The sequence below is a fragment of the Amphiprion ocellaris genome, chromosome 7, assembly GCF_022539595.1.
Source record: "Amphiprion ocellaris isolate individual 3 ecotype Okinawa chromosome 7, ASM2253959v1, whole genome shotgun sequence".
NCBI lineage: Eukaryota > Metazoa > Chordata > Actinopteri > Pomacentridae > Amphiprion > Amphiprion ocellaris.
In genome coordinates, this window is record NC_072772.1 from 32,041,642 (window position 1) to 32,067,157 (window position 25,516).

A 25,516-nucleotide genomic window follows, 5' to 3' on the forward strand; every position below is an offset into this window, starting at 1 on the left:
TTCGGCCCTTTCCAAAAGAACATCTGGTGGGTGTCAGTGGTGAGTGTGGATAATATATTCATATCATGTAGCTGCGTTGCTTTGCAATAAAAAAATCACGTTACAGGCCAACTAGCACCAGCTGTTTGTCAGCACATGCTCAACCTCATTCTGTTCACAAGGGCAACAAAGTTGTTATTCACTTTAAAACATAAATTATGAATTATGCCATCTTTAAAACTTATTTTTGTATTTTTTTTTTTTTTTTAGATCTAACAAATATCTACAAATTGCCGGCAGAGTGGTCATATTGTTTTGCTGATAGATTTTCCCCATTACCAAAATCACTGACAGACATGTCCAGGTTCTCCATCTCAATGCTTTTTGTAATTCATTAAATGTTCAGTGGCCTCAAATGATATTACTCTGACATACAATGCAGAAAAAAAGCTCTACCTTGGAACCCTTGAGTTATTCTTCAGTTAATCAGGTGCTGAAATTGCATCGTCTTCCAACCTTTCTCCTGAGAGAGAATTATATTTAAAGTTGGTCAAAGGTGCTACGTGAGGAGAAGTGAAAGGTGGAATAATGTCTAATCTAATGGCCCTTAATGATGCGGTGCAGTTCAATTCAATACTTTACGGGGAAGGAAGCATCTCATTGCATTGGTACAAAAATGAAACCTCTTTTAATGGAAAGATTGGGGTCATCTGCATTTGAGGACTAGATATTAACTCATAGAAACATCTGTGATTTCACACGATGACTAGAATGTGCAGGAATCATCACTTTTAACCCGGTATTTTAGTATTGGAGATACTAAAAGATTTAAATTAGGTTAAGAATATTATCTAGGGGAAACCTTGAAAGAATAGACTTTCCTGTGTAAAAGGTTTCTCTGATGCTGAATCTGAAATGTAGCTCTTTCTGAATGCATGACATTTAATTTAGTTTAATGTTTGTATTATTAGGTTTGCACTCTGTGCTTTAGTAAATTGATGCTGTCTCTCATAAAGACAGAGAGTCTTGATTAGGTCAGTCTGTAACATTTTACTCCTCTACTCTTCTACCTACTAGTCCATTCACTAGTGTAGCACGGGCCACTCATCTCTAGCCAATACCCCCCACCGTTAGCTTACACAACCCTCTAGAAATAGGACTCTGTGAGCAAAACTTCACTTCATTTGACCAAACGTTGACCTATTTCATGGTGTTTATGTTGGCAACAGTCAGTCCTGGTGGGCAGTTTGTTTTATTTGGAATAAAAGAAAGAAGGATGAAAGTTTTGGCATTGTTTTAATGGTATTCATTCTTGGAAGGCTGCATTTCCTGTTTAGTGTCTTTCTGGCATGGTGTGGATGCAAATGTCACACTGCTGAAGCCCTGGTGCAGTGTCCAAGAAAGTTTTAATACAGTGCTGCACATTCTTAAGAAATAATTTGTTGTCGATAAGGCTCTGAAAACTACAAGTTGCACCGAGTGCACCTATTTTCAACAAAAGAAATAGCAGCAGAAAAAGCAATCAGTCAAAGCCACTGGAAAACAGCAGATTTCATTTTGAAAGTGACTTAAGAATTTGAGATCAATATGAAGCTGGTTTCATCTGTGAGTAGCACAGTAATTAAAGGCAGCTTCTTGCTGTTTGTTACCGACTCAAGGTGCTACCAGGTCACTACTTCTTGAAGATCTAAGGACCTTAATGAGTTCATATTCTTCAAGGAGATCAGAAATATTCTTTTGCTTTGATAGAAATGATCTAAGGTTGGTATATTCCCCAGGGAAGATGTACTTATCAACTGTAATTATTAGCAAAAACCTATATTAATTCTTATTTGATGTAGGAATTGGCACATTGAGCCAAAAAAAATTTAGAGTTTTTGTTGTTCCATTTCAGCTATAGGTGGCATTTTTGTCAGCACCACAAAAAATAGCCCAGGGTTAACAATGTAAAGCTAAGAAGCAATTGAATTCCACACCAAGCCTTTTCTTTAGGATTTTGTTTAAAAGGGCGTCTTATAGCAAAGTTAGAAGAAAAGCTAAAAAAATTTAATCAAGATAAAATTTGACTTAGTTTCAGAGTTTAAGTGAAGAGATTTCTAAGGTGTTTCAAAATGCAGTGGTTACTTTTTATTTTATTTTATTTGCATCGAAACAGTCTTTTTAACACCTACAAAACAGTTAAAACATTAAAGTTTCTTTTTCATTACTGCTTAAAACAATACCTGCAAGATCCTGGAAGGTCTCTGCTAATTTTATTTACTGTGGATAGCTGAGAACAGATTATGGACTATCACACATTTAAGCGTAATTTGTTTTTAGAATCGTTAATAAAATTGTAATGAAATAACTTCTATTCAGCAGCTGTTTGCAGCAGCAGGCTGCATGTAAGCCTCGAGTTGATTAGCTCTGGTGCCAAATTAAAGTCCTCTTTAAAGGCTTGGTTGTCAAAGCAGCTGTCACTAATTTAGGTTTTTCAGTCTGGTTATTTCAAGTTTTAATTCCAGTTTCATTTTTTTAATTGCCAGCTAGAGTGATGTAGTCTCTCGAAGAATTATTGGGAGACGTGATGGTTCCTTGAGAATTTATCTGGTAGAATATACATTTTAATTTTGCGCATTTTAAATAAATAAATTTTTGCCTTGCAGACACAGTAATTAATGACTAGTTCTGGATAGTTTAACTTTGTTTCAGGGGCTTTGTCTCCATTGAAAGTTCAAAGGACATGAAAGACCTTAAATTTACAAAAAGAGATTAGAGATTGCTCATTTTAAAATAATTAATAGTTAAGTTGGAAGGCCACTCAGAGCGTACATCCTCCGCCAAGGCCAGTGCTTATCTTGCAATTTTTGTTGTTATTAAAAAATTATCCAGATCAATGCCAAAAATGTAATGGGTTCTTTCCCCTGCTCCACCTCTCCACAAAGTTTCATATTTGGCTTGGTAATTCTTAAGTAATGCTGCTGGGGAAAAAAAAGCTCTTGTTGATGGTCAGCATGTTTTTATCCCAAAGTGCAAAAGGAACATCAAACATTAGATGTTTAAGGAAAAGGAAAGTTAATTCTCTGTGTGTCGCTTTGTTTTTCAGCTTTTGTAAGTGTTTTTTGTACAGTATCCTAGATCAATGGCAAGCTGTTTCATTGAAGTATTAAATCAAAAATTAGCATTTTCACCACGCAGCCCTCCCTGCAAATACACTCAAACAGCCTTGATGAGTAACATTTGTGTTTGACTCATCTAGCATCAAACCTGGGATCTGTGGAATCAGGTGCAGCTCATACACACTTTGGCACACATTTCCTGCTGTGTTTTTAGATTTTGTCATGTACCAGTATATTTAATAGCAGGGGAAATGCATAAAAGCTTCCAAAATAAAAAATAAAGTTATCGCCTGAAATCCACATCAGACTGCAGTGCTGCTTCTTGGCTTTCTGGAAAGCCACTTTAAATGACTTTTAAAATCATAAATCCCTTCAGGGATTTCTTGAGGACATTACCTGATAAAAGTATTTTCTATGGCTGATGTCAAAGTGGAGGATATAGAGAGAAGAGAAGAGAAGAGAAGAGAAGAGAGAGGCCTGCATGGACTCATCCAAACGTAGCCAGTGGTTTGAAGTTGTGCTAATAAGAGGATAGAGAGGCACACCTGTGAGAAAACTGCATTTGCAACACTTGATCCTCCTTTTGTGCAGAAGGGGGATGAAAAACGCTCTTCCTGCCTTTCTGCAGTTGATGTGCCTTTGAGCAGCCGCTAGACACTTTGTTGGAGATGTTCCTTTAGCAGAGGACGGTGAATGAGCAGGACTTTGTGATTGTTGACTTGCGTTTTATCGATTCGACTCGCAAAGAAAATATGGTGTCCCCTCTTCTGTCTGCCGAATATGTGGTTCTGCATCAAAAAGCTGTTTACTCATACAAAGCCTTGTTCTTCCCACGTTGTTCTTTATCGTTCTGTGCAGGGTATAAACTAATTGGAAGTCACTCAGGAGTGAAGCTTTGCCGATGGACTAAGGTAATGGTTTTGCCCTTGCTATAATAAATCATTAAAGTCCTTTGTAAAATGTATTTATTAAATATATAATAAGACTATTTGACAAGCTGAGTACATGAATTGCATTGAACGTGCTGTTTCTGTTGACTAGTCTATGTTACGAGGAAGAGGAGGCTGTTACAAGCACACTTTCTATGGCATTGAGTCCCACCGGTGCATGGAGACTACGCCCAGCCTCGCCTGCGCTAACAAGTGTGTCTTCTGCTGGAGGTATGGATCACTCAGAATGATTAGTTTTTACATGTTCTTTTCACTACAGTTGTCAATAATTGCATTATTAAGGAGAATCTTAGAAATACAAAGCTATTAAATTATACTTTCAATATCTCGTAGGTAGATGCTGTTGATGTAGAAGTTAAACAGACGTGTCTAAACTGTGATTTAACAAAGTTGCCAACACTTAATTTGTCCATTGCTTCAGATTTTCACTTTGTGTCTAGATCTGGATCAAACTAAACTTTACTCTAACATTTTGGTGTTTTTTGAGTGTTAATTTTGCCACATTCTGGTTTGATAAACACAGATAGTACGAGACATTGTGCTGTCACATTACCTAAAACTTTAATTATTCGATAAAGGTTAAGTTTTTCAAGGCTTCGGTATTTATGGCTGAAGAGCGGTCAAGTCTGACACAAGAAGGAAGGGAAGTTATTTTTGTAGCATTTAGGGATTATTGTCTGCACGCTTTGTTTTCTCCTTCTCTGAATTGAACTTGTTTACCTCATTACTCCCAGTCGGTGAGTGAAGATCTCATTGTGGCAAACAAGTTAATGATTCATGTGCAGAAGACTAATGGCCAGCATTACTGCGAGGCCTAAATATGGACACTGATTCATCGTGACATCGGCGAGAGATTGGACCTTTTTCTCCCCTTAAGTTCCATTTGAGAAGGCGACTCTGTTGAGCACTGAAAGGTCGCTGTCAGAATGTGCTGCGGTGAACTGCTTCCCTGTCATCACAGATATGCCAGTCCCTCTTAAGGCAGCTATGTGGGATGACAGGAAATAAGCAATTTCAGGGCATAGATGCATTGTAGCTGCTGCCCTCAACATCCATGTGTCTGTGGCAACAGGTGGAGTTAGATTTTTATGGGCAATGGCAGTACATGCGATGTTGGTGTCTGCATATGCATGCGACAGACTGTCTAGAAATTGTGATGCCTCAGGATTTGTTATTGCACATAGACATCACACTTGGACAGTTAGAAGGTGTTATTAACACCCAAAGGAGGAGCATTTTTTTGACAATAGCATGCATTCTTTCGCTTCATATGTTTATATGGTGAGAATAAACACGCCCACCTAATTCACATTCAGCTTGTGAATTTTCAGTCTTAATATTTGTCGCATTGTGTGAAAAATCCTCCTCTGATTCAAGTGAAATGTTTTTTATTCTTTAAATTTCATTTGTGTTAAATGAGCGAAGTCCAGTGGTCTAAATCCATCTACAGCAGAGTAATACCTTGGAGCAATGCTGCTTGTTAGTTGAATTTTAGTATGTAAAGGTGGATGTTGTGAGGTGTAACATCCATGTCTGTCCCACTAACAGACATCACACCAACCCTGTGGGCACAGAGTGGCGGTGGAAAATGGACCCTGCAGAGAAAATCCTGCAGGACGCCGTGGAAAAGCACCAGAGCATGATTCGACAGTTCAGAGGTTGGTGTTTGAACAGGTCATACATGCAAATATGAGCGTTTTCTCCTGTTCTGTCCTTGTGTAGATGGCTTGTTTTTCTAAGTGTGCATCATAAACTGACACTCTTCTTATAGAAACAAACGTGGACACAATCGCACCTACAAGCCTTTTTTTTTGTTATGCACAGTCTGCCGCCTTACTGTTCTCAGTTTACTGCTTATGACCTTTTGCAACTCTGCGTGTAATGAAGCAGGGTGAAGGTTAAAATTCTGATGTTCTGTCTGCTGTTTCGTCATGCCGTTGCTGCACTACCTCATAAATCACCTCTAAACTGCCACACACTGTTTAATTTACCCATCTTGTACCTCTAGTACATATAGTAAGTGTGTAATGGTTATAAATAGAAGAATCAGACCTGACTGCACCTCAGTTTTTCTGGCTCCATTTGTGCTACTTGTACCGATACTGCTGGCATTTGGGACTGTTTCTGTGGCAGCTCCCAGCATTGGCTGAGTACGGCTAGTTCAAAACAGAATTTAGTGATCATCCTGTGAGTGTGCCCTAAGCAGATTTTCCTTCAGAGGTTTTGAGAAATGTTGTGAAAACATGCTGGTGACACATTTCTTAGACATTTATTAAAGTAAACAAGACCTGTTTGGGAAATTATTTGTATTTCAGATGGATTTAAAGGTTTCAAGGGAGCTCTTAGCCAGATTAGAATTAATACTTAGTTAAGGCTTAACTGGTACATTTCAGGCTGTGATCACTGTTTAGTATTCTTCTCAATAAATCCCTCCTTTTGTGTTTCAGTTAAGTAATAATCATTTGTAAAAACCAAACACATTCATTATACAGTGGCATAAATCCTCACAGTTTACAAGCCATAATGAATATGTGGTGTTTAGATGAAACTTTATGAATAATTAATGATCTAGTTTTATCTAAGTTTTTATCTAAGACACACACAGGATTAATAAATTACACAGACATGTTTTATGTTGAGCTTCTTGCACTTGAGCATCAGCCACAGTACAGAAGTGAGTTCTTACTTTGCCTCACTGTGAACTCCTTTCTGTTCATTATTTGACATGACTGTACAGGCTGTTGAGACTCTGAGCTAATTTAGCCTACCAACCCTGGTCAACGCAGCCACACACACGCACGCACGCACGCACGCACGCACGCACGCACGCACGCACGCACGCACGCACGCACGCACGCACGCACGCACACACACACACACACAGACCATTCCCGTCAAGCCCAAACCCAATTTGCCAAACTGTCTTCTTTCCAGCTCAACTCATTGTTGGTTTTTTTTTCTGTTTTTGGTTAAACTCATACTTAAATCAGTACTGGCACTTTCCCTGAGGATGATTTTTTGCTCTTGCTGGCACTGTGGCCTGCTTTAAAACTGCCACCTATAATGCAGATCGTTACATTATATTACATTATACATAAATATATACATAAAATCGACAGTACACTGACACCAAAAATTGCTTAATCAACATGTACGACTGTTATTCTTAAGACCTGGCTTGATCCTGACAGTCAGAGCACTGCCTCTTTAACCTCAAAGCTGCTGCTGATCCCATTATGAAACAGAAGCCATTGTACTCAGGAAAAGGTATAAATGCCAAATGTGAAAAGCTTCTGAGACGTATCTTCTTCAAAGGGCTACTTTATAGGTAATATCATTCTCAGAGCGGTTCAGGATGTATTATAATGCACGTCATCACAGAATGTGTAATTTCCTGAGGCAGTTGTAATGGAACAATAGCTCACATTCGCTCATGTTGACAGTAAGCTTTCTTTGGCCACTTAGAGAAAAAATGTATTTGTCTCAGAAATGATTATTGCAAAGTCTTGGACAGAAAAAAATGAAACAAAGTACATTTTTGAACTGTTTTTACTCAGCAAAACTTTGCAGTTCTAATTAGAGCCACACTGCTGCTAGGCACACACCTTTATTGTCATCATCATCATCATCATCATCATCATCATCCATAATCTTCTTTCCAGTTGCACTATAAAATCACATTATGCAGCCTTCAACTCCATTTACAATTGACAGTGAAATGCTTTATTCTCCTTAGCACAATGGACTATCCAGGCTATGCCCCTGAAAACCTTCAGTGTGTTTCAACAAGTCAGTGTCTGCTCTGACTACCTGATGGTCTACTGCATAAAATACCTTATCTAATAGTAGTTTTAACTGTCCTGCACTAGTTAATGATTGAATTTTGTCCATACTTCAGGCAGTGTGGTAAAATTCATGAGCATGAGTCTACTGTATGTCACAACGCAGTACATTTGCATATCATAGAGAAGCTTGGTGACTATGGCAGCTAAGTCAACACATGAATTAAATATTTTGTTGTGAGATTATTTTAGCTGCAGTAACACAGCACTGTCAGTTTTTAAAATGCCTCACTCCAGTCATGCATACTGAACTTCTGCACTGCACTCTGTCATCCAAGGCCCTACACTATGCACTTGTTTAACTTTACCAACCAAAACCATTGGGGCACCAAACATCACCTTGGGAAATGTTAAACGTGTTTACCAAATAAGTCTGCAAAGATTATCACAGAAAATTATCAAGATACCGAGTTCTTGATTGTTTTCTATAAATTTTTCAGTTCACTTCAGTTTTATTTATACATAATTCACAGCATATGTCATCTCAAGGCACTTCACATACTAAGGTGAAGACAGAACACTGAGGAGAAGACACAAAGTAAAGACATGCTGTGGTGATTTATGAATGTGTATGTAGAGAAAAAGTGGAGGAGAAGTGCTCATTGCATCATGGGAAGTGTCCTAGCAGTTATAGGCCTACAGCAGCAGAACTAACAGATAGGTTAGGGTCACCTTTCACCCATTTTGGCATCAAACCCAAAATATTGTAGGTCAAGTCCAGACATTGAGGGTCTTTGATATTTGTTTTCCCTTGAATTAAATCTGTGGCTTTTACTTCAGTTCGGTAACCATTATTATCCAATTTTCTGCAGAGCCCTGCTGCCTCACTGAGAGACTTAATTTTTGACAAGAGTGTTTCATTTCAGAAGGAGAGACTCCCCAAACAACCTTGAGGGAAGGAATTGTCTAAGAATGTTATATAATTGCACATTACTAAAGTCAGAATATTCTGTGCAACAACCTCAAACATACAGCCAGACTTAAAGAACTGACTTTGGCAACAAGAAAAGCAATGGATCCTGCAACAGATAGTCTGGCCCTCACAGAGCGCTGAAGGGTGTAACATGAAGCATGTTCAACATGGCTTCGACAAAAGCTAAGCCAAGAATCTGAGGTATTGCATATCACAGTGGTGATAATAATCATAAAGGATGTGTGGAAATCACTTCAGTTTTTGGTCAAATCAAAGGGAATCTACTGAATGCTATGTAATGTTATTTGAATATTCTCTGTAATAACTACCACTGAACTTAACTCCTTGCTCATAGGGAATCCAAAGGTAGCTTTGGATTGTTGGGTTTTCTGTTCTTTGTTTAAAATACACTACTGTTAAAAAGTTTAGGGTCACTTAGAAATGTCTTATTTTTGAAAGAAAAGCAGTATTTTGTAATGAATATAACATTAAATGAATCAGAAATACAGTCTAGACATTGTTAATGTGGTAAATGATTATTCTAGCTGGAAACGGCAGATTTTTAATGGAATATCTCCATAGGGGTACAGAGGAACATTTCCAGCAACCATCACTCCTGTGTTCTAATGCTACATTGTGTTAGCTAATGGTGTTGAAAGGCTCATTGATGATTAGAAAACCCTTGTGCAGTTCTGTTAGCACATGAATAAAAGTGTGAGTTTTTATGGAAAACATGAGATTGTCTGGGTGACCCCAAACTTTTGAACAGTAGTGTATGTGAAGTGCAAAGAGATGACACATGTTGTGGACTGGTGCTGTGTAAATAAAATTCAATTGAACTGAACTTAACTAATACATTTTCAAATCTGTTGGATTAGCTGCAGTACCATCAGTGGACAGCAAATCAGGACAAAACATAAAAACGTGTTTATGCATTTTCAGCATCACCAACGCGTTGGGTTGTGTAGCAACGCAATGCATACAATTACTTTAACTGTGCTGCTGCATACAGTGGCATTACTAACATATGACATAACAAATTTACTAGAGAATCATCAGGTGAAGAATGGATGAAAGAGTGGAGTAGCTGACTTAAATCCCAAACTCTCAACCCTTCTTACTCGGAGCAGTTCAACTGTGAAACATCAGTTAGCATGGTGATCTAGCAGGGTAAATGAGAGCCACCTTTTGCCTCAATGTTCCTAACTAACCCATTAATCTTTCTATTACACCGCTTTGATCTCAACATCATCATTGTCAGTCTGCAGTGACACAATACGGCAGGAGCAACGTAAAGAACCTGAATCCGTCGTAGAACTGTGTTCACCCATTGGGTATTTTGAAAAACTGTGGAACTGTAGCCTGGATTTACTTTCTCTTTTCCGCACTGCTACTGTATAAAGTTAACTGAGAACTAAGAAATGATTCACACTTTTACATAAAAACATCTTAGCTTTGCTTGTCATGCCTTAAATCTTCGCACAGTGCTGTATGTAATTAATGATCTTCAAGATACTTGCCTTCTCAATCACATGTGCCATCTTCTTTGGCTGACTTTTATGAACAAATTTAAATGGTTTGTCTCCTGGGGAACATTTGGCTTTTTGATGTCTTTGCAGCTGTTGTGGGATGTAAGTTGTCCTTCAGAGGCAGCTCAGCAGCAATTAACTTTATGTGGTTCAGCTATAGAAAATGCAAACTTATCAATAATTCATAGACAGCTTAGTAAACCGCATGAAGGCAACAGTCCAAAGATCTATTTATGTGAGATTCACTGCATTTGCTGTAAGATTAAATGGCATTTGCTCTGGCTACAATAGTATTACATTAAGCTTCCGTGACAGTGTAAGAAACTTGCCTAATCTTTTACTGTTTGTTTGCTTCCTTGCAATGTCATATAGCTTTTAATACTTAATGCTGTCAGCAGCAAACACCTCCACAAATCCCAAAAGCAGACTTGATCAAATCACAAATTTTATATGCCACATATTTACATAAAGACAGTTTTCAGTGTCCTGTAGGAGGTGGTTTTGTTTATTTTTTAAAATTATTTTGTTTTTCTTATGTATCTAATTTATGATTCTATTAGACTATGGATTTGCCTGAGTTCGTCATTTCCTTTGCTATAGCTATAACTCATGGAAACTGAGACCTGATTCCTCACTCATAAAGTAATTCAACAGAGGATCAGTCTAATTTGTGGCAATATTTTATAACATTTTTAATGGATGATTGTTGTAATATGTATAATATTTCTCGGTTGTCAGCTGTTACTCTGAATATAGCCATTTTTATTTTGTAGTTGCTTAGTTTATCCTGTTTAACTTCTGCTGTACAGCACCTTGTTGTCAAAGCTGGTAGATTAACTGAACAGTTTGGCAGCCCAAAACCGAAGAGGGAGAGCTGGGCTGGGCTCTGGTCTTGACTCAGACCTCTCCTCCTGCTCATTCTCTCATTTTTCATATCCTTTCCTCTCCTCGTCTTTCATCTTTCATGAGCAACATGTGTCTTTTTTTGCCTATTTGGTTGCATGTAATTACTCAGTTTGACCTAATTTCAAAAGCTGACCTCAAACTGTTATTTGATTTATGTTTAATTTGCAGAAATTACTTCCAAACTGTCTTTTCCTCGACTTTTCCTCTCCCTTCAGGTGTTCCTGGAGTAAAGCCTGAGAGGTATGAGGAGGGCTTGTCAGTCAAGCACTGTGCCCTCTCCTTGGTGGGAGAGCCAATTATGTACCCCGAAATTAACGCCTTCATTCGCCTCCTCCACTTCTACCGCATCTCCAGTTTCCTTGTGACCAATGCACAGTTCCCCCAGGAAATCAGGTATGAGCAAAATGGACACACAAATCTCTGTTGTGTGGGTGTTATCGTTCCATTCTTACCCTTAAAATAGCTCATAATTATGTTCCTGTACTGTGTGCTTTTCTTTGAAGTCTGGAGGATGAATTGGGAAGTAGGGACCATGAGTGTGTTGTAGCAGTTAGATTGTGCCCTTAGTGGAAGATCAAAGATTCAATCTGTACAGTTGCAGTTACTGTGTGCCCTTTAACAAGGAGGGTACAGCACAGTGCTGTTTGTGGTACTCAGAATGTAAAAAATAAAAACTAATACACTGTCAAATATCAATTTTCAGTGCTTTGAGCAGCACAAATATCCATTAACTTGAGGTGCATTACAGTGGCGTACATTTAACAAACCTTTGCACATCAAACCATAAGAGTCTGCATGATCTGATACAATAAAGGATTAGTGAGATGCTTATTCTGTTATTGGGGTGGAATAACCTTTAACCATAATAGCTGAATGTTAACACTCTTGCGTAAACAGTATTCTCTCTAATGACCACATGCAACCGCCTCTAGAAAAGGTCTTCACTGACATCAAAAAGTGATAAATCTCCCAATTTGTTTAGAAGTTTTTCCACACAAAATTGTGATCTCAGTAGTTAATCTGTAGATGAAGCCACAACAAAAATGCTATACCCATTTTTTGCTGAGTTCCCAGTGTGACTTTCTGAACTTCTACACTGCAAATCCTTACCCAGCTACAAGAATCAAGGTCTGTGAGAGTTCACAGTTCTTAGACACACTCCGATGCAGACTTAGATGCACTTACAGTAACTGTATGAAAAGTCCATAAAAGGCAGTTGTACCCCAGGTCGCTTTACACACACCTTTTTTCTTTGTACTTCAGATCTAGGAGGGTTTCAACATGAAAACTTTATTGTCTGAGGATTCTACTCAGAAGTTTGTCACCACAGTACTGTGACTTTGTACCTGTCTGACATCTCTTGTCTCTTCTCATGTCACTTGGCCCGTTTGAAATGAACACAAAATCCCCAGATGCTCCACGCTCTTTGACCTCTTAATCCAGAACCACTTGCAAGTTGTCAAGACATACACTGACATGTCCGATATGTAAGCCACCTAGCCTGTCACAGACTTACTTATCACATACTCATCGAGTGAGTTGAAGGCAAGGACACCAGACATCAACCATTTTCCCCGTCTGCCACAGCCACATAGTTGGAGATGAGCTGCTGCAGTCTGTGCTTCTGAGCATCTGTTCCTGTACTGTTTTGATAAGGAGAAATGTTAAATTTTGTGCAGAAATCCCAGAGAATTAGAAAATTTCAGAACGAGCCAAATTTCCTGACTTTCTGTTTTACCGCTCATTTGACTAATTAGTCTTTTATCTTGACATAATTGCCTCTTTCCCAAGAAATATTTTTATCTCCCAACTGAAGATGCCTGAAAAGGTAGTACTGTTCTTGTTTTAGCCATACAAATCTTGTTTGCTCCTCTGCCGCGTCCCTCTGATCTTACAGATTTTGCCAGAGTACAGCTACACGCAAATAAGTTGATGTCTTTCCTTATTTAATATTGATGAGAGACACTCTTTTAGTTTTTCACAGCTTCCTTATTTTCCACCCCCTCATTTTCCATCATCTGCCTACGCAATAAGTCTGTTACTTTAGGTACAAGCACATGTAGTGTTTGACTTAATGTTGTTGCATGTATGTTATTGAGCTGAGATGGGAAAAGAAAGAGCCAAGCTGTCAAGTGACAAATCTAAATTCACTCTTGGACTAAAGGAGTACAAGTGCTTGCTTCAGAGAGTTAACAGAAATGCGGTCATGTTTTCTTAGGAGCCAGTAAAGGTTTTATGACATTCAAGGAGACAAACATTTGAAAAATGATAAAGAATGATGTATGCTTTTATTTAATGTACATATATATTTATTTCCAAATCCTCCCTAGTTTTTATAGCTTTTTTTTGTTAGACTACAGCATTCTCATCCTCCTTTGTCCTCTATGTTTTCTTTAATTTCCAGGAGCCTGGTGCCGGTTACCCAGTTGTATGTTAGTGTGGATGCTAGCACCAAAGACAGCCTGAAGAAGATCGACCGGCCACTTTTCAAGGACTTCTGGCCCCGTTTCCTGGACAGCCTCAGGGCCCTGGGAGAGAAGGTAAGCTTCCCGCTGAGCCAATTTGCCTTTTTAATCTGAAGTCCCGGACCAGTGTGGACATATTTGCCCTTTTTAAGTGCAAGTAGTGTCATCCACACGATGTATTTAAGTTTGCAGTTGGCGTCACAATCCTAACTATGAATAATGTATTACCAGCAGTTGCTTTGCACAGTACCCCGAGTTAAAAGTTGGAAATATGTTGCTTCGTCCTTAACATGTAAAAATACATTGTTCAACTTGTTCCACCTGTCTTAAAATTCTCAGGTAAGATCAAGCCCCCAGAGTTGGCCTAATTTAGTGTAATAACTGAACACTGACAATATGTAAAATGCAGAAGAAAACTTGACATTTACAAGAAAACAAAAGCTGAGAGTTTTAAAGATATGAAAGGTGTTAAGCAGACATGATAATAATTATCAGTTTTACAGTGGCAGGTAACAATAACAGATTTCATGATTGAGGGTTATGCCACTTTTATAGCCTGTACAATTAAAGTAACCTCAACATTGCTGCAAGTATGAACTCTGTTATTGTTTTAGTGCCTATAAATGTACTCGTTATTGTGTTTTTCCAGGTTTGAATTGCTTACTGCATCAGCTTGATCAAGCCTGTTTAAGTACCTAGCCGTCGTAATTTGATAGTGCTAAATTGATTAGACAATTTTGGGCAACAGAATGCTTCAGTTCAGTCTGTAATTAAGTGTCGAACTCATTCTTCCTTGGAAATTACTTGTATTCATTTTATGGCTGGGTATTTTCCAATTGTCTCCATCTCAGAGTTTGTATCTGAGTTGCCTACAGAATTACTATATTTGCATGAGAAGAGCATTATTGTTGATTAATGAGAAGTTTAAAAAGTTCTAAAAAAATTTTCCAGTGGATTTGTCAGCATTATTACTGTCAGCTAATATGCATCTGGGATAAATTTTGCTTTTCTTCAGCTTGAGAGAAATGCATATGATGCAAATTTTGAAACAGGCATTCACCTGCAATCCATGTTGTTTATCTTGCTGTCATACAATGATATGTAAATCCTACAAAAGCCTATAGGTACTGATAGATTTGATCAACTAACTAAACTCTACATTAGGTTTACATTTACTAACGAGAACAAATGTAAGTTTTATTGTTTTCATTTCTTTATAGCCTAATGAGAGAAGATTTGGGGTACGATGTTTGTAACCTGCACAAATGAAAAAACAAGCCTAAGTTTCCAAAGCACGACTTTTATGCTTCAATTTCCGCTTACAAGGCATAACTGGGATGCATCATCTTTAAGTTTTATTGCTTTTCTTCTCGCTCATGGTCTGTTTTTTCAGGGTTTCTTAGCTCACAGAGAAATGCTAAAGCTTATGCAAGGCAATGTTTTTGAAAGGTATGGTTACAGAATAGCAAAGAAAGGATGCTGCTCATTGTCATGGTATATTTTTAAGAGACTATATGAAATAACAATAGTTCAGATAAAAACAACACATTCTGACTTGGGGATGTGAAGTTGAGCTCCCTAATGTTATTGTTTATTTTTTCTCTATCAAACCTTCATTGTACTGGTCACTTCTAATATGTTCTGCCTCATCTTGCAGGTAAAAATACCCGAAATGACAAAAGAGATTATTTAACAAAAGCCGTCTCTTGTCTTTGGCTCACTCTGATAGACTTGCCAGATTTCTACCTCCTGTGCAGACTCATCTTTTTTATTTTGAGTAAGTCAGAGCAGCTGATTAGAACTAGAGCCTTGATTGAGTCCTCCCAGAAACTGCAGATTGAGATGTCGTCCTTGTTTACCAGTTCTCACAAAATGACAGCAAGATGACAAAAATGACAGCGAGCATTTCAAGCCTTTAACACTTTACTCAAGTGTGGAAAGGTGGCTTTTTATCGATTCCTCTGACCAGTGTCAACACAATAAAACATCTCAAGGTGTACATTTTGATAAGTATGTGATCTGTGTCCACAGATAAAATTAGAGTAGTTTGAAAAAGTGCATCTAGTAGTCTAACAGGCCTTTTCATCATTTGTGAGAAAAGGGAAAGTCCATTAACACTGCTATGAGAGACCAGGCTGCTTTAGTAAATCGGTTGTCTCTGTTAATGTGTTTTGTAAAATGCCAGGGAAAAGAAGTGCTTTGGTGAACCACCAAACGACCTTGAGAAAGATGTGGGTTTTGAAGTCTCTCAGAGGAAGCCTCCATTAGCCCTATATGTGATGAGCCTGTTTCCCATTGTTTAATTCTTTAGCAAGCAATGATAAATTCATTACACACTCAGCTTGAACTGCTGGTGACTGCCTGGTTTGAGGCAAATCGCTAGTGATGGATCATTGCACTCTAATTGGCATCAGGATCACCATTGTCACCACACGCCAACACAAAAATATCAACATGAGGTAACTGCTTGGGTGGGTAAAATAACAGGAACTTCTTAAAATAAATGAATCAGTGGCCTTGTAATAATGCCAACCACTGTGAAGTTAACATTTTCAGTTTCTCTCAGCATTGTGAAACAGAACAGCACAGCAACTGTTTGCATGGATGCTGGTAATTATGAATGTCACCATCACTGGTTTCACACTCTCTAAGTGACTAAAAGGGTTATCCACCTTAGGACAAGTGGGTGACAGCAAATTCCCATTGGACCAGAGAGTGACACTTTTGCCTGCTGGCACTTTTGTTGCTTACTCCCGGGAATCTGTTTTGATTATTTTTGAATACTGCTTCACAGTCTGACACTCTGAGGGGCCATCAATCTAGAGAATTACTTTTGAAGTTGTCAAAAATGTCTAATGATATCAGGGTTTCCTGGCTCAGCAGTATCATGTGCATGCCGCTTGTTAGACATACTGGGGATGACACCAAACTTTTTATTGTGAAAATGTCAGCAACAATTACTTGCAGAGACTTTCACCATAGGACACTCTTGAATGTTTCTCTGGAATCAATTTCTGGCATGAACATATTTTGCGTTTGTATTTTAAAGTAAAGTTTTTGAATGGCGTCAGGCTTTGACCTTTTTGTTAGGACAGTAGCTCCTTGTTGCAGGATGTAAGCCATCATCTGGAACTTGGTATATTCAAGCACAGATAAAATTAAACAAAGATGTGTGTTGTGCATATTTTATAAATGCTTTGAATATTGCATTTATATAGCAAACTCTTGAGTCAGTAAAGTTTTTGGAGCAAAACTTTTGTATTTTCACCACATGCAAATTTTGTGCACACAAGCTAGATTTAAATGATTTTGTCGACTATGATAGCTATTTCTGCATTTGTGCGTTTGCATGTGCACACCTCACTGGGATAGTATGGCTGGCTTGTGTGCACCTTCCAAAAATAACCTGTTCCTGTTGTCATCACCATCCCCTCGCTCAGCTGCATATTCCTAAGTCTTCATTTCATGGTTGGCTCTATCTCCATCCTTCCCGAGTGCTTATCCCTCTCTGTTCTCTGTCTGACAACTCTCCTCCTCTCCTCCACCTGGCCTCCCTGCCAGTGCACTGGGGATTGATAGAGTTGCGCCTCAGTGTCAGATTTGGAATAGAGGCAGCTTGAAATACCTCTCCTCCCTGCTTCCACTGGCCAATTATCCCCTTCCCTACTGGGCTGAAAGGACCTAATGTTACAGATAACCTTCCAGTCCAAGAGGGAGAGAGGCAGGAAATGAGGGAAAGAGTGAATTCTCTTTTTCCATTACCATTTACTTGTTTCTTTCCATTAACCATTTGTCATGTCAATCGTCCTTAACATCCCATTTCTTTCTTCTCTTCGTTTGTCTTTCCTTGCTTCTGTTCCTCTCCATCACGTTGTCAATAGTCCACTTTCACCTGCCGTATTGTTACAATAGCCTGAATCCTTACCGCTGAGCTACGAGCATGGCCTTCTTAGTACACCTTTCTTTCTCCATGGAAAGTAAACAGACCGTGAGGTGCAGATTCTTGAGCTGTATATATTATTATATCTACTGTTTGTGTGTTTTTGTGGCCAATATGTAATCCCATCTGATACCGTTTTGATAAGATGACCTAATCTGTTTGGGTTTATTAGTCTGATAACAAAAAGGCTGCACATTGCACAAACATTACAAAAATCTGCATTCAAAACCTGCTGAATTCAAAACCTATTGGATGAACTTGGAGAAAATATAATCTTGAGTTCTATAATGTTTGCATTTGTGCAGACCTGTGTGAAGTCTCGCTTCAACTTTAGAATGAAGAAAGTCGTAATATTTAAGAATTTGCTGCAGAAAGATGAAATTAGTGGTGTGGTGCACTTTGAAGTTGTTGCTTTATTAAAGTTCTATCTCATCTGCTCATATGAATTCTACTGAAGCAAGTCTTTTGCTGCGCTTTTACTTTTGTGCAGTTGAAAAATGGTGCTTCAAAGTATCATTACTTTGTGAACAATTTTGAATTGAATATATTTTGGAAGATCCTAAATGCATGCAAGCTATCCACTAACCTCTGTGTTATAATTCAGACAGAAGGTAGGTAAGTGGCAGGACATCTGTGAGCTGCTGTGTTGCCTGTTGAGAGCAGATGTTAGTGACAACAAACTGTCATTAACAGTGCTAAAAAGTCAAGAGCAAAAGAGAAGAAAATAGGGTTTGAATATGAAATTGCTAAGCATTTTATACTCATGTATGCCAGAGGATGTCTGCTTGTCTTCCCCTGATTTGAATAAATAGCATGTACAACACATGTCCCAGTCAAAAAGGTTGGCTGGACAAGTGTTAAGGACACCCGTGTAACTATGATTGATAGCAGTGGCCAAATAACTGTCAAATGCATCATAAAGATGAAGGCTTTCTCATAAAATCTATATCAGAGTGTTGCCTCAAAATGTGCTGAGCAATACCAAGCTGTTAAACAACTTGCATCAGGTTTTCTAATTTCACACTGATAATATTTGAACTACTGGATTAATGCATATGAAATGGGGTTGTTTAGGAGGGGAATATTGAAAAAGTACTTGTGTTATGCATTAAATATGCAATGCATTGCCGTTACAGCGATATAATTTAGAAGATGTCACTTTTTGATTCTTAACACCTATTTTTCTTTTCAGAGACAGAGGACAGTATACAGACTGACACTGGTGAAGGCCTGGAACGTGGAGGAGATGCAGGCCTACTCAGAGCTCATTGCTTTGGGCCAGCCAGACTTCATTGAGGTCAAGGTAGGATTCAGCAACATTTGATATATGTTATCTGCTTGTGTTTTCTCTGTCCTCCTTTCTCAGTTAACATCTTGTGTCTTTGCTTTTCTCATTATTTTTCTGTCCTAAGCTTTGATGTTTGTCTCAAATAAACATTAGCCTTTCACACTTCCTCATAATGAATTTTCTTAAACCAAATAAAACAGCAGCACTGGCCACTAAGCTGGATTGTACAGAAGTAATTCCTTTGACAGTAAAGTCAAAGCACCTTGTATCTCCTGCAACCATGTATATACAGTATACTGTACATACATGGTCCCCAATACTTTAAGTATGATGTTGTGTAAGGGGAATAATCTTTAAAAGATACAGTCCTGCTGCTTTCCCAACTTTAAGGAAACACAAACTTAAATCTCATTTTCATTTCAAACATTTCTGTTGAATACATTCAGCAGGAACCAAATCAACAAACATCACAGCTGCACGTTCTTCAGATGATATATAATTTGTATTCTATGTTTAATTTAAAATTTAAAAGCCACAAAGTCAAAACAATTACCATGATTCCAATTACCAAGAGCCAAAAAGACCTTAAATCACCTGAAGTTTTTATTATTGAAGAACTTCATGGTCCTTGGTGTGCGAGTGGCTTTGTGTTTGTCTTGTTTACTTTATGAATTATTGACTGTGTCAGTAAGCGAATGATGTGGCCCGTGCATGTGACAAAATTTCTGCCTTTGTTGTTGTGTTTGCGAGTTTGCCATTGAGCTAGCTGTGTTTGAACTGTATACTCGTCTTGTGTTTACTCCTCACTAAGAACAGTCATGTAGACCACCGTGTCGAAAGAAAAACACTGCTCAGAATGACATGTCTGTGATGTCTGCAGTTGTTCTAAAGTGTAACCAACCCTGCTGTACACCCTGAGGTATTTATATAACTAGAGTTTGTGTCCATGTATGAAATATTATTATTCCAAATCACTTAACAGAAATAATCAAAATCAAATCAGTTTTTTGGAGTAACTACATTTTTCCTGTTTTAGATTTGCGTGCACACAGGTTTTCACTAGAACTTACTGGCTTGATAGTGCTGATATCGGGACTTGGTAACCAGAGGTCTCTTTGTTCTTGTCGGTGAAGTTCTCTTTCTTTATGACTTTGACTAAATGAATTTTAGGCCAATCAGATGCCGCCCATTTGGCTTTGCATGAATGCTAACAAAAACATCTAAAGTGACTAAAACACTTGCACAGTCCTATATGTCACTGTATAATTGGGATAATTCACTGGAGTAGTGGTCCTTATCATGGTCATTTGGCAGACACGGTATTAATAGTGTAGGAGGGGGCACCTGGTGGCAGTCTGAGCTATGGTTGTCATAGTAACAAGTGTGCCTGTGTTCATTATTCAATGCATCACATCAAGGTATGATCTCAGTAGTAGCAGTAGTAGTGGCATAAGCAGAAGGATGGGCTGGATTAGGATCTTTTCACCAAGTTAAGAGCATGAAATCCGATAGAATCCTCTTAAACTTGAGTTTTAAACCTCCTTCTCCAGTCATTGGAATAGTTTTTTGCAATTATTTTGGTCTATTGCACCTTTAATTTATCTCACAGTAGATTGTTTCAGCTGCTACCTCGCTGCCTGATTTTCAGAGCACAGTGTCTGGGCTGTACCTGAACTAGAGGTTTATAATTTGTTTACTCTCTACAATGTGAAAAGGTTTAAGGGCAGGAGTGGACAGTTCTGCAAGCAAGCAGCATGTCCAACATGTCACATGAAAATAGGAAGTCAAAGGGGACTCAAGTGAAAAATAGAACACATCTATAGTTGACCCTTTATAACAAAAAACTTCCTCTCAGTAAGCTACAACCATAAAAACTTCTTGAGTTAGTGCAAATTACAGTGAGAGTGTCTGGCAGACACTGTGTAATCCTTGTGTAACCGTTCTACATTGCATTTATCTATATTAGCACCAAGATTTTTCCTGACTTTTTATTCGGTAGGTAAATTTTAAGACACATAATCAATATTGAAATTCCTTACGCTCTGATCTCATGTTGTATTAAGTTTCATTTTCGTCACACGTGTATTTTTCAGCTTGTTTAATAGTTTGTGTTATATGAAGTAAATTCTCCAAAAACACAAAAATCAGATTTTGGGACCTGTATAACGTAGTGGCTTCATATCTGGAAATGGTGGGAAAAGTTTGCTGTTTTGTCTCATGTGGCTGCTGCATTATAATTTTATTGTTTCCATCCATTCCTTGTCAGTGCTCTAATCAGGTTGTATTAAAGTTATGAATTTGTACGTGGTAGGTCCAACACGGCTTTGAAATTATGGCAAGCTTTCTGTATAGCTACTATGTCTGTTGATCTAGAGATTTTTAATCTGGTTTAGGGTGCTGTTCTTTATTATTTGTATAGTAAACATCTCCCTTTTTAAATTGATGTTGTCTTTGAGCGTAAATGAAAATACTCATAGGGACCTAGACTTGTAACTTTCAATCGTTGTTTTGATAACGTACCTAAAAGAGTAAAAACAGTACCATCAGGGATTTGCTGTCTGTTGGAGTTTATTCTCCATTTTAATTGTGCCAAATTAAAATCGAGCCAGCACAATTACTTGTCTCTTCCTCAGATGTAGAATTGAGAGAAAGCCCTGACCTTTGAAGTCCACCAAAGTTGTATTCTTTTTTAAATTTCACTGTAGGGGTGTGAACTAATTGATCTGAACCCGGTGATCTGTTTCTTTTTCACCTCTTATCCTTTTACACATTAAAACACATATTAAGACACACCTCATGCTTCACTTGTGCGTTCCATTACATGCACCCCTTATCGTCAGTGTCTTGGTCTAAATACAAAAGAACAGGTGAGAGGTTTCCCACAGACAAAGTTAGTATTCATGAAGTCCCTCCTCCTATCACAGAGCCACACATGGGAATACCTCCCCACATCCCCTCATTCATAATCCACAGCACATTTCATTTCTGTGCTACTTCACAACAGTTCCACCCCTGGACAGTCTCCACTGGGATCCCACTGCTCCCAGCTATTGCAGCTATTACCTTCTTTAACCTTCATTTATCCGGACTAGGTTTCCCGAGCAGAATGGTCTTTTTCAGCAGCAACCTGCACACATTTACACTGAATCACACCTGGGAACTGCCCAGTACAAGCACAATCTTATCTGTCAGCCAACAGCGGACCAGAGCGTTTGGGGGTTAAGTGCCTTACTCAAGGGCGCGGTAACAATGGGTAAGAGAGGGCAGTAAGTAATGCAGAGATGCAGCTGATGCTATCAGCCAGCACTGGTTTCAGACCTTAGATACAGATCAGTGACAATTCGAATGAACAAACAACATCAAGATGGAACAAGAGGCATTTTTTATTTAGTGTTTTAATGACTGTGGTGGAGAGCACTATTTAACCAGTTGGCATGGGTTCAGATGTAGTGACTGTAGAGGCCTGATATTTTCATACAAACTGTTTACTTGTGCAAAATCTGTAAATGTGTATTTGTTATCTATTTTCTAGTTTGAGCTTATACTAGCAGTTGAGCTCGTTGGCCAATACACTCAGTAACAAAAAACAAACTGCTCAGAAACTCTGGATATGTTTGAGGTAAATAACAGTGTTGCCATTAGTTAGTTTATCCACCAGAGAGCCTAGATAAGCATATTTTTATTTACTTTGCATGTACACAGGGAGTATGCCATGCCATTGGCAGCCTTTATCACATGGCATTAGCCTTCCCTTCTGCCATCTCCATGTTGCCATTTTCAAAACCCCTTTTGCTGCTGAAAATGGCAAGGGCTTAGGTTGTAGGCTTGCTTGATTCTTGTAGTGAATTTACTGTCTAACAGAGAAGATCTTGCGTATTTGTCCCTTGGGTTAAGGGAATTGTTTAATTTTCTAATCATGTTCCACCAAAAACGTTCCTCACTGACACTGTTTTGCAGAGGCACCATCACTGCATCCTGGGCTTTGTGCCACCAAAGACAATTCTGATTGGTTTGAAGAAATTCAAACAAGCAAGAGTGTTTTTTTGTTGTTGTTGTTTGTTTTCCTATAGCAGAATAATAACAAGTCAAGCAAGAGCATTCTCCAGCAATGACACAGCACTATGACAACAGGTCTGGCTACACAGAACTCATTTTATTAGACTGTATGCCACTCTCAGTGCATACCCTAACCTGAAATAAACTACTTCAAGAGATCCTAATTGTAATATTCAGTCATTTTTATTAACGTTCTATATAATTTAGTCTTTAATAGTAAGAAAGCTCCAGACTCTGACTTGCCTTAACCGTCCTCCTGCCTGACGAGGAGTTCTGTAGCGCTACATAGCATTTCTGGGGAGAAGCTGGTACAGAACTTGTATTACTTTTACATAAACAGTCAAAAAGTGTCAGTTTTGCTCTCGGTGCACATTCCGCATTGAAGCAAAGTGTCATCATTTCTGAGGGAAACAGAGACAGAACGAGATGTTGAGCAGGACCCGGCAGCACTTGTTTATGTCCTCTACCTTTTGATGTTCTGTTCCTCTGATGTGGCATCATGTTGCTGATGGTGCAGAATTATTTATGAACCAACCAACACATTTTTGTTGAAAATGTGCAGGTGCATACAAAACTGCCTGTGACTGTCAGTAATAGTTTGTTGCCTGGATCAGCCTATTGATTTAGCTCTTCACACTAGACACAGCATCACGATTTGGATGTTATCAGTTGGCCAACACTGTGACACTGTAAACAGAAAGGCACACAAGAAAAGATAAAACACTCTCGCCTCAAGCTAGCAATGCTCACATGAACTCACAATTCACAATAATAAAAAAATTAAAAAGCATTGGAGCAGGTGTTTGGTCATTTCTAATTTATTTAAAACTCATCTTTAAATGATTGTAGAAAAAGCTTTGCTGAACATTTAGATGTGCAACAAGGGCAAAGTAGGTTTTGCAGCAGATTTTTCTTTAGATTTTTGTTCATTGCAAAAATAATTATTGTGTTTCCACCTTTGCACTTTTGTACTTACTTCCATTACATCTTGCAAGTGTGGCCAGTATAGATGTATTTATAATGCAGCTTCAGGTGGTGACACATTTCTAAATATTTCCTACAATGTAAAACATAAAAACATGTGGATTGTGCAGTCTGGATTTATAAGGAAAAATGAAAAAGCTTTCTTCATTTGGCTGATATCATAACAAAGGTTTGGCAAACACAGACCAAAAACATGCACTGCTATGATACATTACAGTGCAGTGACTGACAGCCACATTCATTCAGCTGACAATTATATGATATTTACCACAACAAGACTTTTAAACTGTCAGCTATATGAGAAAACTGCAGCAGTATGCAAAGTTTTTGCTCAAAATAATGAGATGAGGTAGCCAGTGCTATAATGAGGGGTCGGATGGTCGAAACGTGTGAAGGAAGCCAGACAAAACTGTGTGAAAGTCCAAAAGGCAGCAAGAATGTGTGTGTGGTTGTTGGGTATGAGAGAAGGTGTCTTTCATTTTCCCGCTGATGAAGAGGTTTGTGTTTTTCGAGAGTGTTGCTTGCTTGGCAGCATGGTACCATATCAAAACTAACAAGCTCAAACTCCTCCTACCATCATCATCTAGTGTCTATTGAGAGCAGAGAATCACCGTTTGCCTCGTTACCTTTTTCTGTTGCCCAGCCAGTGAAATGGCTTTTCAGATGTTAATGTTTTTTTTGTCTGTTGTGATTTAGGCCTCAGATTGGGCAGACAAATTTGTTGGGTTCTGGCACAGACACTGGTGACATAAAGCAGCTGCAAGTGAGCTTTTCAGGGCCCAGTTGTGCGACTGGCCAAAGTAGTCTTTAGCTAGATTACATTGCTATAAGTGATTGGCCAGCAGACAGGTAAAACAACTTTTTAAAATAATTAGCACCAACAAGTTTATTTTTATTCAGTCAGACTCACCAGATGTAGGCTTACTTTTTTTGTGATTTTACGGTTGGGAGGAGTGGACAAAGCTAACAAATTGCAAAGGTGTTGGACTCATTTAGAAAACTGGCGAGGTGACACAGGTTGGTTAAAGACATTAATTTCAGGCTTGTTAAGTCTGCCAGTTCATTACCATAAAAGACAATGACTTTGGTGTTGTAAAGAACACTTGTGTCTACTTTAACATGCAACTTCTGCTGCACAAGGTGTCCGAACCACTTTTTAAACTGCAATCTTTTACTTTTCTGCTTGGGAACAGCAGGATGCAGCCAGGTTTGCTGAGTTATCACTGTATGCAAGTATGTGGACCATGGAAATCAGGTAGGATGTAGGTTCAGAAATACACAGAGGATTGTGCAGACTTCAGGTTTACAGAGCTTGCAAATACCCCTGAAGTACATCCAGTTACGAAATTTGTCAAGAAAAAAAAAAGACTGCGTTAAAAATCCAGATTGAAATGAATGGGATGTCAGCCAGTCATCTTTGGAACCATGTGGCTCCAGTATACTTTACAGTAGAAAGTGCAATTAACCTTGTCTCCTTCGCACAATTTCTACTCTACATTAAAAATTTATACATAGAAATGTAGGCATTTCCGTCCTCTTTCACCCAATGTTACTGTCATTAACATA

General features: G+C 38.5%; 1 protein-coding gene across 1 annotated transcript in view; it reads left to right on the forward strand.

The window, feature by feature from the left end:
- Positions 1–25,516, forward strand: part of tyw1 (tRNA-yW synthesizing protein 1 homolog (S. cerevisiae)) — a 62,987-nt gene that overhangs the window by 16,874 nt on the left and 20,597 nt on the right. Inside the window, exons 9-14 of the mRNA XM_035957159.2 lie at positions 3,936–3,988; positions 4,119–4,237; positions 5,576–5,685; positions 11,433–11,610; positions 13,622–13,757; positions 18,815–18,925. Of these exons, the coding sequence (XP_035813052.1) occupies positions 3,936–3,988; positions 4,119–4,237; positions 5,576–5,685; positions 11,433–11,610; positions 13,622–13,757; positions 18,815–18,925 (707 nt within the window). The remainder of the gene's footprint in view (positions 1–3,935; positions 3,989–4,118; positions 4,238–5,575; positions 5,686–11,432; positions 11,611–13,621; positions 13,758–18,814; positions 18,926–25,516) is intronic.